This window comes from Anolis sagrei, chromosome 6 (assembly GCF_037176765.1).
Source record: "Anolis sagrei isolate rAnoSag1 chromosome 6, rAnoSag1.mat, whole genome shotgun sequence".
Classification (NCBI taxonomy): domain Eukaryota; kingdom Metazoa; phylum Chordata; class Lepidosauria; order Squamata; family Dactyloidae; genus Anolis; species Anolis sagrei.
Genome location: NC_090026.1, coordinates 109,759,460 through 109,777,459, shown reverse-complemented (window position 1 = coordinate 109,777,459; position 18,000 = coordinate 109,759,460). Strand labels below are relative to the sequence as shown.

General features: G+C 43.8%; 1 protein-coding gene across 3 annotated transcripts in view; it reads right to left on the bottom strand.

Annotated features, from left to right (window-relative positions):
- Window positions 1-18,000, bottom strand: part of MYO3A (myosin IIIA) — a 139,791-nt gene that overhangs the window by 6,278 nt on the left and 115,513 nt on the right. For all 3 annotated transcript variants that reach the window (XM_060782425.2, XM_060782427.2, XM_060782428.2), the window contains one exon: window positions 3,719-3,828. In XM_060782425.2, coding sequence (XP_060638408.2) covers window positions 3,719-3,828 — 110 coding nt within the window. The remainder of the gene's footprint in view (window positions 1-3,718; window positions 3,829-18,000) is intronic.

Sequence of the window (18,000 nt, the reverse complement as noted above, 5' to 3'; positions counted from 1 at the left end):
AGGTTCACTTTCATATGGTGGAACTCTGTGCGCGCGTGTGTGTACATGCCTTCAAATCGTCTGTCAACTTACGGTGACCCCATGAATTTTATAGGATTTTTTAGGCAAGGGATACTCAGAAGTGATTTTGCCAATTCTTTCTTTTGAAATATTGCTTACAAAACACATACCTACATGCCAAATCTTTACCCCAATTCAGAAAAACTGGGGTAAAAGGAGAATCAAATAGAAAGTTTGGGTTTATATTTTAATGCATATTCAACAAAAAAAGGACTTTTTTGGATTGTGTCCAAAGCAAAGGGAGACAATACATGAATACCTGGTTACACTAAATGGAAATAATAGTGGGCACCAGACTTCAAGAAGGATATTGACAAAGTGGAATGTGTCCAGAGAAGGGTGACCAAAATAGTCACATCTCTATGAGGAACACCTTAGGGAGCTGTTATTGTTAGCTTGGAAGAGAGGTTAAAAGTTTTTGTTTTTGTTCTATGAACCAGTTAGGACATTAAGATCATCTGGGGAGGCCCTTCTCTCGATCCCGCCAGCTTCACAAGCACGCCTGGCGGGGACGAGAGACAGGGCCTTCTTAGTGGTGGCCCCTCGGCTGTGGAACACCCTTCCTAAAGAGATCAGATCGGCCCCCTCCCTGTTGGCATTCCAGAGGAAATTGAAGACCTGGCTTTTTGAACAGGCATTTAACTAGGCAGTGCAATTGATTATTGGGAACATGGAATAAGGATAATGAGTCTGGATTCTGATTCTATCGATGAGACGTGATGGATTTGTTATATTGATATTGATGTTGATGTTTGCTGTTTAATTAATAGTTTGATATTGCTTTAAATGCCCAATGATTTTGTACTATGCATATTGAAACTGTGTTGTTAACCGCTCTGAGTCGCCTAAGGGCTGAGAAGAGCGGTATACAAATAAAGTAAATAAATAAATAAATAGTTTTTTGTGTGTGTCAGGAGCAACTTGAGAAACTGCAAGTCATTTCCGATGTGAGAGAATTGGCCGTCTGCAAGGATGTTGCCCAGGGGACACCAAATGTTTTAATACCTTTGTGGAAGTCTTCTCTCATGCCCCCACATGGGGAGCTGGAGCTGACAGAGGTAGCTCATTCATGCTCTCCTTGGATTTGAACCTCCAACCTTGAACCTCTTCACTCCTGCCAGCACAAGGGTTTAAACCATTGTGTCACCAGGGGCTTGATTAAAAGGTGATATTAGAGTTATGTTTAAATATGTGAAAAAATGTCATATTGAAGATGGATCAAACTTGTTTTCTGCTGCTCCACAGACTAGGACAGGGAACAATGGATTCAAACTATATGAAATGAGATTCCACCTAAATATGAGGAAGATTTTTTTCATGGTAAGAGTTGTTTTCACAGTAGAATACATGGACTCTGAGTGGAATAGTTTCTCCGTCTTTGGAGGTTTTAAAAGCAAGATTGGTTAGCCACCTGTCAGAAATGCTTTGATTGTGTCTCCCTACATGGCAAGGAGTTGGCCTGAATGGTCTTTGTGGTCAACTCTAATGATAGTTACATAAATTGTACAATTTTGCATTCCATGGCGTTCAATGCAACGAACACAGTATGATTTACTTGAGCATGTCAAAGAGTTTGGAGAACAGGAAGTTAATTCACATATTAGACAGAACTTGGAGGAAGTTATTGATGGAAACCTGCTTGCCACTGCTTACTTGCTACTCCAGTTTTGCAAACACTGACTGTGTCAACTGACAATTATAAGAGACTGCCAACGTTATCCTGTATCTCTTTATTTAACTCATTTTTGAAGTGCTTATTGTGTCACAAAGTATATAGCAACACCATTGGGCTTTTGATCTCTTCTCCATGGCCTTACCTCACTGATTCTCTGTAGAAGGGAAACCTACAGTGTAAAGATGTCACATCACGTATTATAATAGATGGTAAAAAAGAGAGGGCATAGAGAGCTGAAACCGCATTCATTTGATGTCGCTTAAAGTGTCAAGTTCTGCCTACTTTTTTAAAATAAAAAAATCCTCTACAATGTTGGTTGAGTGCCAGCAAAAGCAGCACTCTGACTAAGCAAATGTATTTTGTCACCTGCTGCTAAGTAGGTCAATAATATGCATATGCCTCTAGCAAGTGGGCTTAATTGCTCTTAAGAGGAACATAGGAAAACAGCTTCTCCCATTTCCCTTTGACACATCTGATCACCCTGCCCCCATTCTCTGCTTTTAGTAGCTTCTGAGGTCAGATTTGGAAAGCTCTTATAAATATCTGACCTTACAAAGGTTTACAAAGAGATACTGAAAATGTTTTCTGTTTTTTAGACAATTTCCTTGAACTTAGGGAAAAGGAAAGTATCTTCTGTATGTACTTATGTATGTTTAGGTGTTAAATCAAGTCCATTATATAAAATGGCAACTAGAACGGTTTGTTGCATTGATTTCAGTGGAGGATGTAATATGCCAAACTATACAATAAACCCACTTAATTCTGGAACTTAGTAGCCCTGGATAAGAATGGCTTGTTATAAATGAACTATGAGTAATATATTAAAGTGAACTGTTTCAACCATCTCATTTGACAGTGAGTTTTGCTTTGCAGCCTGCAAAACTTTTCTATTGAACTGGATGGGGTTTTGCAACTCAGCAAACAAGGAGCCCCTGGTGGCACAATGGGTTAAACTCTTGTTCCGGCAGGATTGCTGACCAACAGGTTGGTGGTTCGAATCTGGGGAGCGGGGTGAGCTCCCGTCTCAGATCTAGCTTCCCATGATGGGACACGTGAGAAGCCTCCCACAGGATGGTAAAAACATCAAACATTTGGGCGTCCCCTGGGCAACATCATTGCAGATGGCCAATTCTCTCACACCAGAAACAACTTGCAGTTTCTCAAGTCACTCCTCACATAAAAACAAAACAAAACAAAACAGCAAGCAGCTGCAAGTGGAGTGGAGATGCACAGAAGTGTGTTTTGCATGTCTGAAAGTTGTGACACTCCGGTTCCAATTTACTCCTCAAGCTGTGCTTTGTATAAGAATACCACTTTTCAGGACCTGCTCATTTTTCTCAAGGGAAGGAGGGAATCTCAAGATGAGATAAGATGTGTTTGTGTATGTGTGTGTATAGGTTAAAGGTAAAGGTTTTCACCGACTCTGGGGTGTGGTGTTCACCTTCATTTCCTAAGCCGAAGACACCTCCAAGATCATGTGGCCAGCATGACTGCATGGAGCGCTGTTACCTTCCCTCCGGAGTGGTACCTATTGATCTACTCACATTTGCATGTTTTCGAACTGCTAGGTTGGCAGAAGCTGGGGCTGACAGCGGAAACTCATGCCGCTCCCTGGATTCGAACCTGTGATCTTTCGGTGAACAAGCTCAGCAGCTCAGTGCTTTAACCCACTGCGCTACCAGGGGCTCCGTGTGTGTGTGTATCAGTCATTCATTGTGGCTAATGCTCAATGCAACCATGCTGGGTGGAATCACCAGGAGCTGACTTTTGGAAAATCACCTGTGACATCACAAGAGGTCATTCCTAGGTCTCAGGGCCTGGCATAGTCCTAACCTAGCTTTGTGTTCTTGATGAGAAAATGTCTTAATCAGTAGGGATTACAACTGACCATTCGGTTCTGATATTGCCCTCTGTCCCATTCACTACTGGAAGACGGACTATGAAACCTTTTGAATTCTCCCAAATTATTTCCACTCATCTTACATGTAAAAGACTGTAGTATGTAGAATCTTCAGGGTTATTCAGTGTCTTAGGTTTTTGAGGTCTCCTTGGGCTTCTCTGAACAGTCTGAGTATCTTCTGGTTTGGAAACAGCTGGAAGAGAGGATTGAAAGGCAAGACCATTCTTGTTAACAGAAGGAAGAAAATATCTTTGTTTTATACAAGACACATACCTGGAGATACAATAAACCCTTAAAGGTACACAAAATGTACCCTATCTCCTTTCTAGTTCCCAGTCAACATCAAACTATATTCCAATATGGTTATCTATTCACTCTGGCTTTAAGGCAAGATCTTTCCTCCTGCCTCAGTCAACTGATCTGGTCATCTAATCAACATACCCACCTGTTCTGCATTTCTTTAGGAATTCACACATGCAGTCTCCATACATTTGAGAAAAAGACTTAGGTCCCATATATACTGCCATATACAATCCAGATTATCTGATTTGAACTGGATTATATGGCAGTGTAGATCCCGTCTTAATCTATGAAACCTTTATATCAACTTCTTTCTCTCAGTTAATCTCTAAAACGCTAGAAGATCCTTTTACATCTTCCAGACTAACATGTCTTTGAAATCTATCCTTAAAGATAGTAATAGTACTCACATTTTTGAGACCTAGAAATGTCATAAAAATTTAAAAAACTAGCTTGCTATAGGGATTCCGTGGCCACCATTATATGAAAAAATAAACTCATTCATATATTACTTCCAAAAATTGCAATACACTTGGCAGGAAGTAAGACTTTTCCTGGAGCAACCTCATCCTGCATGCAATCCCCATCACAGTTCATGTTTACGTATTTTATATTCCACAAATCCACTTATAGCCTGGTAGCCATTTGCCTGCCCAAAGCAAGGGATGCAGGGTAACCTGTGATGTGGTAGAAGGAGAAAATATCTCAAAGGGGTTTTTTCCTCTCAGAGCAGAAGAGATAACATCATCCACTGTTACCATGGTAATTGATGTACCCTCTTAGCTCTGGCTGTAGCAGTTTAAGCAGAAACGCTTTTTTAAAAAAAACTAGATTGTTTGCATTTCTAATTAAAAGCTAAAGGGCAGCTTTTAGCTAGTTGAAGAGCTTTCGTTAAAGCTGGATGTGTTTTACAAGTTGAACCCATGCAATCAGAAATGAGCACCACTGAATTCAATGGAGCATACTCCTAGGTAACTATCCATAAGATTGCTTTCATGCTTCATAAACTCAGTTGTGAGATTTTATTCGTTACCTGTTTGTTTTAGAGATATATACTTTATGATGTAGCTTTGAACCAGAGCGTTAGCTCTTTTGAATATACAAAACAGAAAAGAATGGTATACATTTAAGATAGTTTTGGCTCTTGTACTTTTAATTTTCTTGCATTGCAAATTGTAATTGTAGCCTGAGTTCATTGGCAGAATGGCGGCATATTAGTGTAGTAAACAATTCACTTTAGAATTCAGAACACGCTTGGAGAAGTTTCTCTAAAAAGCATTGCAATTATAACCTTACAATTCTAAGAAGGGTGATATATAATATCACTGTGTTCAGAGGAGGGCAACTAAAATGATCAAAGGTCTGGAAACCATGGCTTAAGAGGAGTGTCTTAAAGAGATGAGTATGGTTAGAATGCAGAAGAAAAGGTTGAGAGGAGACATGACAGCCATATATAAATATGTGAAAGGGTATCATAAGGAAAAGGAAGCGGACTTGTTTTCTCCTGCCCTGGAAAATAGGACTTGGAGGAATGGGTTCAAATTACAGGAAGTGTACAGGGAGCATACAACTCCCCTGTTACATCAGCTCCACTGGTTGCCAGTAAAGCACTTCTGGCCCAGCTTACCTGTCCGAATGTATCTTTCTCTATGATTCACCTCAGAGGACAAGATTGTCGAGGGAGGCCTGCTCTCAGTCCCACCCTCCTCACAAGCATGACTGGTGGTGACAAGAGACAGGACCTCCTCAGTGGTGGCCCCTCGTCTATGGAATTCCCTCTTCAGTGAAGTTAGATTGGTCCCTTTTCTCCTGGCCCTCAGGAAAAAACTAAAAACATTGCTTTGGGATCAGTAATGGGATCCGTGCAATAAGAGACTATAAATTAACATTGACAACTCCAACTGGCCCTGGATTATGACCTGGATTATGCAATTTTAAATGGCTGTTTGAATTGGCTGGTTATAATGTTTTTGTTTATTTATCGAAGATATGTGTAGATGTGGCATCAAATTGTTGCCTTTGTAAGGCCGCCCTGAGACCCCTTCAGGGTTGAGAAGGGGGAAATATAAGTGCAGTAAGTAAATAAATAAATAACTGCAAAGGAGATTCCACCTGAACATGAGGAAGAACTTCCTGACTGTAAGAGCTGTTCAGCAGTGGAACTCTCTGCTTTGGAGTGTGGTGGAAGCTCCTTCCTTGGAGGCTTTTAAACAGAGACTGGCTATCTGTCAGGGGTACTTTGAATGTGCTTTTCCTGCATGGCAGGGGTTGGATTAGATGGCCCATGTGATCTCTTCCAACTCTATGATTCTATCTTTCTAACTTACTACTACACTTCTGTCCAGAGTCTGGAAAAGTTGCTTTTCTGGACTATTACACCCAGAAGCTCCCAGGACTATATTGGTTGGGAATTTCTGAAATCTTGTTGAGATCTTTGTTATTGTTATTTGCTATCAAGTCAACTTACGGTACATCTACATTGCAGAATTAATGCAGTTTAAGACTACTTTAACAACCTCACTCTATTAGCCAGGGAAAGCATCCCGCTTCGCCTGGCATCTGGAAGGAAAGAGGGAGCAACAGGGGGAATCTGTCACCCCATGCACAGCTTCCTCTTGGCAATGTTTTCCCCATCATATGTGGAAAGTGTGGCCATCCTAGAGAGGCCATTGGAGCCAGGACAACTCGGGAAGCATCCCATATAAATATGTGAGAGGAAGCCACAGGGAGGAGGGAGCAAGCTTGTTTTCTGCTTCCTTGGAGACTAGGACGCGGAACAATGGCTTCAAACTACAAGAGAGGAGATTCCATCTGAACACGAGGAAGAACTTCCTGACTGTGAGAGCCGTTCAGCATTGGAACTCTCTGCCCCGGAGTGTGGTGGAGGCTCCTTCTTTGGAAGCTTTTAAACAGAGGCTGGATGGCCATCTGTCAGGGGTGATTTGAATACAATATTCCTGCTTCTTGGTAGGGGGTTGGACTGGATGGCCCGTGAGGTCTCTTCCAACTCTTTGATTCTATGATTCTATGAAAGTGTTGTATGACACTTTCCTTCTAGTTGGCAGAGAAGCTTCCACAGGAAACTCCCTTGCAGGGGCGGCTCAACCCATTACGCAAAATAAGCATTTGCAGTATAGTTTATTTTGCCAAGGGGCTCTCTTGAGGTACTCTTGGGGGAAAATAGACCTTGACATATGCGAGTTGTAGTTACTGGGATGTATAGTTCACCTAAAATCAAAGAGCATTCTGAACTCCAGCAATGATGGAATTGAACCAAATATGGCATGCAGAACTCCCACGACGAACAGAAAATATATATATCAGTGATTGGTGGTGGTGGGCGCCAAAATACTGTTTGCTTACCATTGAAAATTACCTAGGGTTGCCTCTGCTCCCTTGCATCATCTGATGGGCAGTAAGCTCATCAGTCCTCCAGCTGGAGCGGAAGTGTCATAAGACGATTTCCAAGGTAAATGTGATGAGGTGATAACCGACATGACTCAATGCTATGGAATAATGGGAGCTGTAGTTTCAGAGGATTTTTAGTCTTTCTCTGACAAAGAGTTGTGGCACTTCACCAAACTACAACTATTGTTCCATAGGACTGAACCATGGCAGTGAAACATCTTTCCCCACGTGGGATGGGGAATAATCAGTTGGCAGTTGGGGCACCACAATTGCCCTGCTGCCACTTCACTGCTGCTATGATTTGCCATGGAGGCTGTTGAATCACAGCGCTGGATCTCATTCATGTAATGAAGTCCAAAGTGTGTCAAACTGCATTAATTTTACAGTGCAGTTGCAACTTGAGACTTATAGTGACCCTATGAATGAAAGTAATGAAAGATCCAACCAGCCCATACTTCAGGAAATAAAGCCCAACTGCTCATTGCAGGGAAGGATATTAGAAGCAAAGATGAAGTACTTTGGCCACATCATGAGAAGACAGGAAAGCTTAGAGAAGACAATGATGCAGTTCTTTCCTAGACTAAACATATCCAGGTTTAAAAACTATTCCTCAGAGGACTTCATTTCTAGAAAAGTAATCTACCAACAATTGTGTGAAGTAGGCCATTGTTATATGGCCTCTGAGGTCTCCCTTTTTGTTCCATGTGGGCAACTAGGACATCCTCCAAAATACATGGTAAGGAACCTGCTCATCATCCTTTAAAATACATGTTAAGGAACTTGCTCATGGGAGCAGCCTGTTCCACCCACAGCTATTTAATGCATTAACCTTGTATCGACCTACATGGACGGGAAAACTAAAGATTTCCTCTCTGAAATCTCACAGAAGTTTGTTATCCCTGGTGGTAAGGAAATTGCTGCACTACCACCACCACGATACCATTTTAATTAAGAAAGTGGCACAAGCATTTATAATCAGAAACGATCAGCAATACATCAGTGTAAGTACCAGCACAATTAGCTATATATTTTTGTTTTGTTATATATGATAAATGCCTCGGAAAGGTCACAGATATATTGAAGAGCCAAAAGGAATCATGTTAATTTATAACACAGTTGAATAATGGATTCATTTATTGTTCTACTTTTTTATTTGGAATGCAGATGGGTCCTAATTGAATGAATGGAAAATTATCTCTCTAACATTTTTCCTCCAGAGGAACAATGGTGCTTTTCTATACAAAGGTGCAGTTAATTTGCTATAAACAATGAAATTTCAATGTAATTAATTAATTTTCTACAATGAAAGCAAATACATAGCAGTTTTCCATTTAAAGCAAGTCTGTAGAGTCAGATTACAACTCCACCTGAAAATGTTGCATTGCAGTAATACATATATGTGTATGTACACATATATACAGAAATCTGGCTTTAATGACTTAGGCAGCATTCAAAAATAATTTTTGCATTGTAAATCTTAGCTTTTGTGATCCAGTTCCCTTCAGAGGAAAAGAACTGAAACTTTCATTCGAAGTTCTTCTCTAAATTTTAAATGGAGGCTTGAAGAAATCATAAGCAGTAAACAAATTATATCATCATGGGTTGATATGCTTGTACATTATTTCTGACTGATACAACTTGAGGATCACAACCAGACACAGTGAAGAAATCTGCCCCTTCGCCTTGTTACTCTGCTGCTGAATACACATACCCAGTGTGGAACACATCTCACCACATTAAAATAGTGGATGTGGCTCTTAATGAGACATGGGATTATCACAGGATGTCTATGCCCCACACCACTGGAAAAATTATATTGTTTAGCCCAGTGGTTCTCAACCTGTGGGTCCCCAGGTGTTTTGGTCTACAATTCATAGAAATCCCAACCAGTTTACCAGCTGTTAGGATTTCTGGGAGTTGAAGGCCAAAACGTCTGGGGACCCATAGGTTGAGAACTACCAGTTTAGCCAGTATTGGACCATCTGACATCCACCAGGAAGTAGCAGTCAATAATGAAAGGACCAAGGCAGTGACATCTTTGGCCCATCCCCTGTTCGGATATCAGCTAACACGCCAATGGCTTATATAAAGGAATAGCTTTCTAAGATCTACAGAGAAACTCACAGGAACATGAGCTAAAACCCGGAACCTCAAGTTATGGCTGATACCAAATGCAAAACTCCCTCCTGGGCACACAGAAGACTGGGCAACTTGAAAGGCACTGACCAGATTGAGCAATGGCATCATGAGATGCACAACCAACCTTAAGAAATGGGGCCACAAAGTGGAGTCCATGACATGCGAGTGTGGAGAAGAGCAAACCACAGACCACCTACTAAAATGCAGCCTTAGCCCTGCCATTTGTAATATTACCCCCCAACAACGACAGATAAAGTTGGGGAGTAATATTACCCCCCAACAACGACAGATAAAGTTGTGTTGGCATTCCTCCAAGGCACGCAGCGAGGGAGGGTTTCCTTGGAAACCTCTACTGGCAACGAGAGACCTTGGAGATAAAGACCCGGGATGAGGACGCCGACCTAATGGTATGGTATTGCGGCTTACCGCCTCCATTAAGATAAATTAATTGGAGTTACAAAGAAACAAAAAGTAAAGAGAGATAAAGGAAACGGAGGGAAGAAAGAGCAAAGAGCAAAGAAAGGAAACTTGCTGAATAAGCTACCCATAGAGACTGGACATAAGAGTAAATTATTTGTTTGAATGGGAGCTCTTTGAAGTCGAACTATTTACAAAATACAAACTACAAATTACTCAAAATGATGGCGGCGTGGTAAGCAGCGAACCTTCTTCCCGGGGTAAGAGAGGGGCCTCAATTTACCCTATTCTGGCTCTATTCCCCCTTTTGGACTCCTAAAAAACCGCCCCCCACACAAACAGTAATTCCCAGAGTCACGAAAGTGAGCTTGGAGACCTGTTCGGCGAGCGTCGGAGAAAGAAGACGAACAAACGGGAAAGGAGGAAAGGAGAAGACAACTGGGCCACCGCCATTGTTGGCCCCAAGCTCCCTACCTCCCAGCTACTGGACCCCTTCTGGACCCCCTTACACCCTCCAGTCTCCAGCTTCGATAATCTTAGCTTGGACATTGTACCTGGACGGAGAAGTGGAGGCTTTGTTCGGCTGCTTGGCTGCCCAGCGGGTTGGCAGACTGACCTCCGAGAGGGCTGTTTTCACCCACGCCGCCCCCTCCTGCTCGGCCCAGCCGGTTTGCATTCCAGCTGCAGCCTCGGACATCTGGCTGCCTCAGCCGTGCGAGTCGGCTCCCCAGAAGAGAAGAGTGGAGGTGGAGCGAGGCCCACCTCTAGTTGGGTCCGAGCACGCTCCCTCCCAAACCACAGATTAGTCGACCGGAGCCCTCCAGAGCATCACTGGGGCCAAACTGTGTATGCCATCGACGCTACCAACTTTAGGCCAACGCTGTGCTGACCGACCTTGGTTGTCCGACGTGTGCTGACTAACTATCTATTGTGCCGACCACCTGTGCTGTTCAATCTATTGTGCCGACCGCTGTGCTGTTCAAGTTACTGTGCTGTCCACCTGCGTGTCCATCCTTTACCATCGGGCCGATTTCGGCCGTTGATCATCTTTGCGGACACTAACTTTATCTCCGGAAGGACCAATACCAATCCACCTTTTGATCCATTTTCAGTCGTTCATTGCCTTGATTTTGTGTGTCTTAACATCTCTACCAACAGATTAGGTGGTGCTGTTATTTTGTACAATTCTAGCACTTTATATTATCAGCACCTTAATCCTTTAGCACTTTAAATTGTTATCCTGTACTGTATTGGTTACTATCCAGGTGCTAGTCCCTAGCTTCTGAAATTGGGGTTCCTCCATGACGCACCTTATTTTAGCACTTTAGAACAATCTCAATAACCTTTTGCACTTTAAGACCTGGGAGGTTGCTACAACCACTGGCTGCACTTTAAGAACTTTGGTAGCTTTAGTGTGAGTGTTACTATCCTCCTTTGCACTTTAAGAACTGTAAGATTTATACAACCACAAGCTGCACTTTACGAACTTTGGTAACTTTATTGAGACTGCTAACATCTACCACCCATGCTAGTTCCGATCTCTTGGTATCTTGTAACACTGCTGTTAGCTGCCTGCGGGAGAGGTAAGGAGGGGAGTGAATTGGAGATCTCAGTGCGAGTTAAACCAGTGATAAATCATATAACCAGCAGTGAAGCATGGGGTGAAAATAGGAAGGTAGACTGCGTCATGGAGGAGGGAGGGTGTTCCATTGGTCGGGGAGCCCCCATAGAAGTCGTGGTGGGGATGGGGAGATACGGGAAAAGGAGACCTCGAATTCGGCCTAGGGATCGTACAACAACATTAGTAACTCCAACTCGGTCTCCTGATATGGTGAATTGGTGTAACCAGGTCGGCGGTCCCTCCGGATTGAAGGTGGTGCTGTTGAACGCCAGATCTGTCAATGGCAAAACAGCTTTCATCCAGGATTTAATCCTGGATGAACGGGCAGATCTGGCGTGCATCACGGAGACCTGGCTGGACGAAGCTGGAGGTGTGAATTTGACCCAGCTTTGCCCGCCAGGTTTCTCCGTGCAGCACCAACCAAGATCCGGGGGGCGGGGAGGCGGGGTTGCAGTGATCTATAGAGACTCCATTCTTCTGACCAGGGCCCCCATCCCGCAGTCAACAAATTTTGAATGCGTCCACCTGAGGGTGGGTGACCGGGACAGATTAGGGATTCTGTTAGTGTACCGTCCACCTCGCTGCACTACAGACTCTCTGACTGAGCTAGCGGGGGTGATCTCGGACCTGGCATTGGAGTCCCAGCGGCTGCTTGTGCTGGGGGACTTCAATGTCCACGCCGAGACCACCCTATCGGGAGCGGCTCAGGACTTCATGTCTACCATGGCAACCATGGGGCTGTCCCAACAGGTATCTGGCCCCACCCACAGTGCTGGACATACATTGGACTTGGTTTTCTGCCAGGGATGGGAGGAAGGTGGCGGTGTTGAGGAGTTATCCATCTCTCCGTTGCCATGGACCGACCACCACCTGGTCAGCTTTAGATTAACTGCACCCCCCAACCTCTGCAGAGGTGGAGGACCCATTAAGTTGGTCCGCCCCAGGAGGCTTATGGATCCAGATGGATTCCTGACGGCTCTTGGGGAATTTCCCGCCGCCTCGGTTGGTGATCCTGTTGATGCCCTGGTCGCTCTCTGGAATGGGGAGATGACTAGGGCAATAAACACGATCGCTCCAGAACGTCCCCTCTCAAGTAGCCGAGCTAAACCAGCTCCTTGGTTCACTGAGGAGCTGGCAGCGTTGAAGCGAAAGAAGAGGGAACTAGAGAGCGTGTGGCGTTCGAATCCGAGCGAGCCAAATCGAACACGGTTTATGTCCTTCTTAAGGGCATATGCCGCGGCAATAAAAGCCGCAAAGAAGGCCTTCTTTGCGGCCACTATTGCGTCTGCAAAGAACTGTCCGGCTGAACTGTTCCGAGTTGTCAGAGGCCTGTTAAAACCCACCATTCAGGATGGGTGCCCTGATGACTCGGCAGCTCGCTGTGAAGCCTTTGCTCAGTTCTTTGCAGACAAAGTCGCTTTGATCCGCTCTGGTCTGGACACCATATTAACGGCAGTCTCTGAGGATGTAACACGAGCATCTGCTTGTCCGGTTTTGATGGATTCATTTCAATTGGTTCAATCCGAGGATGTGGACAAGGTGCTTGGAGGAATGAGAGCTACCACATGCATCCTAGACCCCTGCCCATCCTGGCTTCTGAAGGAGGCCAGAGGGGGATTGGCCGAGTGGGTGAAGGTGGTGGTTAATGCCTCCCTCCGGGAAGGGATCTTTCCAGCCAGCTTAAAGCAAGCTGTAATAAAACCGCTGTTGAAAAAACCATCACTGGACCCCACTCAATTCGTCAACTTCCGGCCTGTTTCCAATCTCCCCTTTTTGGGCAAAGTCCTGGAACGTGTGGTGGCCTCACAACTCCAGGCATTCTTGGTAGACACGGATTATCTGGATCCGGCACAGTCTGGCTTCAGGCCGGGGCATGGTACTGAGACAGCCTTGGTCGCCTTAGTGGATGATCTGCGCCGGGAGCTCGACAGGGGGAGTGTGTCCCTGTTGGTGCTTCTGGACCTCTCAGCGGCCTTCGATACCGTCGACCACGGTATCCTTCTGAGACGCCTCGCGGGAATGGGTATTGGAGGAACTGTTTTACAGTGGCTCCGCTCATTCCTCGAGGGTCGGTCTCAGAAGGTGTTACTGGGAGACTCCTGTTCAACCCCACAACCTTTGTCTTGTGGGGTTCCTCAGGGTTCAATATTGTCTCCCATGTTGTTTAACATCTACATGAAGCCGCTGGGTGAGATCATCCGGAGTTTCGGAGTGCGATGTCATCTGTACGCGGATGATGTCCAACTCTGTCACTCCTTTCCACCTGCTACTAAGGAGGCTGTCGAGGTCCTGAACCGGTGCTTGGCCGCTGTGACGGTCTGGATGGGGGCGAACAAATTGAAATTGAATCCAGACAAGACAGAGGTACTCCTGGTCAGTCGCAAGGCCGAACAGGGTATAGGGTTACAGCCTGTGTTGGATGGGGTCGCACTCCCCCTGAAGACGCAGGTTCGCAGTTTGGGTGTGATCCTGGACTCATCGCTGAGCCTGGAGCCCCAGGTTTCGGCGGTGACCAGGGGAGCATTCGCACAGCTAAAACTCGTGCGCCAACTGCGCCCGTACCTTGGGAAGTCTGACTTGGCCACGGTAGTCCACGCTCTGGTTACATCCCGTTTGGACTACTGCAACGCTCTCTACGTGGGGTTGCCTTTGAAGACGGCCCGGAAGCTCCAACTAGTCCAACGTTCGGCAGCCATGATACTAACGGGAGCGGAGCGCAGGGAGCATACAACTCCTCTGCTGCACCAGCTCCACTGGCTGCCGATCTGCTACCGGGCTCAATTCAAAGTGCTGGCGTTGGCCTTTAAAGCCCTAAACGGTTCTGGCCCAACTTACCTATCCGAACGTATCTCAGCCTATCAGCCCGCCAGGACCCTAAGATCTTCTGGGGAGGCCCTGCTCTCTATCCCGCCTGCTTCACAGGTGCGGCTGGCAGGTACGAGAGACAGGGCCTTTTCTGTGGTGGCCCCGCGGCTATGGAACGCCCTGCCCTTGGAGGTAAGATCAGCCCCTTCATTGATGATATTCCGAAGAAGATTGAAGACCTGGATGTTTAAGCAGGCATTTGGTTAACCCAATGCAACGAATGGTAACTGACTAAAGGACTGGCAATATGGATGACGAACTGGATCACGTTTTTAGTTAAGAGTCGAACTGGATTGGTATTGATGTATGAATTGTGTTTTTATGTTTTTTATGCATTTAACTGTATATTGTTGATTGTTATGTTGTAAACCGCGTTGAGTCGCCGGCTAGGCTGAGAAACGGCGGTATATAAATATAGCAAATAAATAAATAAATAAATAAATTTGCACAATGGAGGACCTTCTTATAGCAACACCAGAGGCACTCCAAGTGGCCAGCTACTGGTCAAAGGACATTTAGTATAATGCCAAGTTTTTAAACTTTGTTGTTTGAATACATTACAATTGTACCCTCAATTTGTTTCTGACATGATAAGCCAAGAATCCTAATACAGTAATGTAGTTTATTCTAGGCATAGGCCCTCATATTCAGTAAAAAGAGAAAACCATGGTTTGTTTTAAGCTGTAGGCATCTTCATGTAGAAAATGGAACAAACATAGTTTCTACTGCTCCGGGAACCAAAATACAAACCAATAGATTTAAATGATAGGAAAAGAGACTCCCATCTAAACATTAGGAAGAGCATTAAAAAAACTGCTCAACAATAGAATAAAGGGTCTTAGAGAATGGTGGACTCTCCATGTTTGATGACCTTTAAGCAGAGGTTAGATGGATATCTTCCAGGATTGCTTAGCTGCATAATCCTGCATGAATAGATAATCTAAGGCCCTATGAGTCTACATCAATAAAATCTTCAGGTGGCAGGGTTTGAACTCACTTGCAAAATGATAATTGTGTATTCAGCCTTCAAGACAATAGGTTGAGCTGATAGATATATCCCAGGCAACAGAGCATAGGACAACAACATCCTGAGTCTTCCCTCTTCTTAAAATGACTTTCCCTAAACATTGAATTCTTGGTCATAATATACCAACTTGTTTTCTTACTATCCTTTCACCTTGGGTGGCCAACAAAAATAATCTACAGTAAATATAGCTAAAATGAAAAGTTAACCACTAGGAGCATTGTGGGCTGTCAGAAATGAATAATGTGGATCTATTCATGGCTAAAGGCAGGCAAGCATGCCTGTTTGGCATACAAAGTACTATTTTTGGATTCCTGTATCACAGCTATAAGATGACACACTGAACAACTGAAGTTGAAGGAAGCATGTACAATTATCACTTGAAGCATTACAGTAATTATGTAAATAGGCATGCCAAATGATTTGAAGGAAAACAAAGGATCAGCAGTCAATGCCATTCCCTGATGCCTTTATTGGAAACAAGGGTCACAATGATGCAAGTTGGCAGGAAATTTCCTCTCCGAAACCCCTGCTTCCAAAAGAAGAGGGGAAAAAAGATATGGCTCTTTCTAATGAAAACTCTATTAATGAGATAAGTCTTTGCCCCTGATAGATGGTGTGGCTGGGGAAGCAGAAACAGCGCTGGAGGAAAACATCTTATTTACTTTATTTTTTAAAGAGTACCATTTTATTTACTGATCCAATAGCTCTGATTGCAGTATTTTTTAAAAAAATCTATAATAGGATATGATAACTAAACTGTCAGGCAGACTCATGCAAAATAAAATATATTAAGCTCATCTTGTAAGTATTACAGCATGTGTTTTGGAACTGCTAGCAGTTATATCTTGGCTTTGTTCAGAAATAATGATGAACCAGGACACTCTAATGGCTAGCAGTTTTGGAATACGCTAACACATTGTTTACAAGCAATAGACTCATGAACACCAAATGCTCCCAGGTGACTACTAATATAAGCAGGTGCAACTACACAATCCATATAGCCATGATCTGTCTAGTTCAGTGTTTCTCAGACTGTACTCCTCCAGGTGTTTTGGACATGAGCTCCCAGAAATACCAGCCAGTTTACCAGATGTTAGGAATTGTGGGAGCTGAAGTCCAAAACATTTGGATGAGCAGAGTTTGAGAAACTCTAGTCTAATTTGACATGAGAACTGGAGACTCTGGCCTGCTTCTCTCTAGAGCAAGTGGTTCTCAACCTGTGGGTCCCCAGATTTTTGGCCTTCAACTCCCAGAAATCCTAACAGCAGGTAAACCGGCTGGGATTTCTGCGAGTTGTAAATCCAAACACCTGGGGACCACTGCCCTAGAGAGTTTGAACTGAGTACTAGAAGCATATTACCTACACACAAACAAACAACACAACACACACATATGCGCGTGCGCGCACACACACACACACACTCTGACATCTTTTTCCATTGATGATCAAGCTAAATGAGGTTGAGTTGTGATTAATGGTCCCTAATGACACTGCCCAGAGATACTACAGTGCAGTGGTAAAGATTATAGGCCAGGGTTTGAGAGATCTGGGTTCTAATTTCAGAGCGGACAAAGAGCATCAAAATATTTTTTGAAAAACATTGGGAAGATGTTTTTGAAAAAAGTGTGATTGTTCAAAAATGTGATAACATCTACTTTGGAGCTAGCTCTCCAATGTTTCCTGGCAAGGATCATAATGTGGCCTTCCCAACACTTAACAGTTATCCACTCTTCCTTTAGTCCCTACATGAAATTGACTGGGTGGTCTTGGTCAATCATTTATTCCCAGCCTGATGAAGAAGAGAGTCGTGTATGTTGTTTGTCGATTGTCACATTTACTTCTCTGCAAAGCTGTATTCAACCACCTCACCATGGAAGTGGTTGAATACAGCTGGGATCCAAGGATTCTGGGATCCAAGGATTCTGGGATCCAAGGATTCTGGGATCCAAGGAGGTGGACCAAGCTATTCCAGCAGAAAGAAAGCTCAGCAGGTTTAACTAAGAAGGTCAAGTCTAGTCCCAGAGATGGACTGTGTTGCTTGCTATTTATATGCAGGTTCAGGTATTCATTGAAGAGCTTGTCACAAGAAGGATAACTAATGGAGAATTCGCCACTGCAGCTCTGTATGTAATAATAGCGAACCCAAGTTCTCCATTACCTGCATAGCTCTGGCTTATTATGACATCTAAATCAGCCCAATAGATCTTAATTCTGGTTAGGCATACACTGGAGTATAAAGCAACAATTATCTGAAACTTGCAAATGTCTCTCTCCCACTGTGGTGTACACATATACTTTAAACATAGACTAATAACAAGTATCTGAGATACAGCTTATATACCAATGACCACAAACCCATAAGACTTTTTAAATGCTTTAGCTAATGACTGAATGCTTGAAAGGTGTTATCATTGAAGATAATATCGATTTCAGGTCAACACTCACACACTCACACATTAATTGGGCCTTAGCCAGGCAAAACAAAGTAAGCATGGAAGCTGTTTTTCAACAGATACTTTCCCCCTTTTATACCACATTGAACAATGATATTACTTATCACAAATGATGAACTCCGTGAGGTGCACAA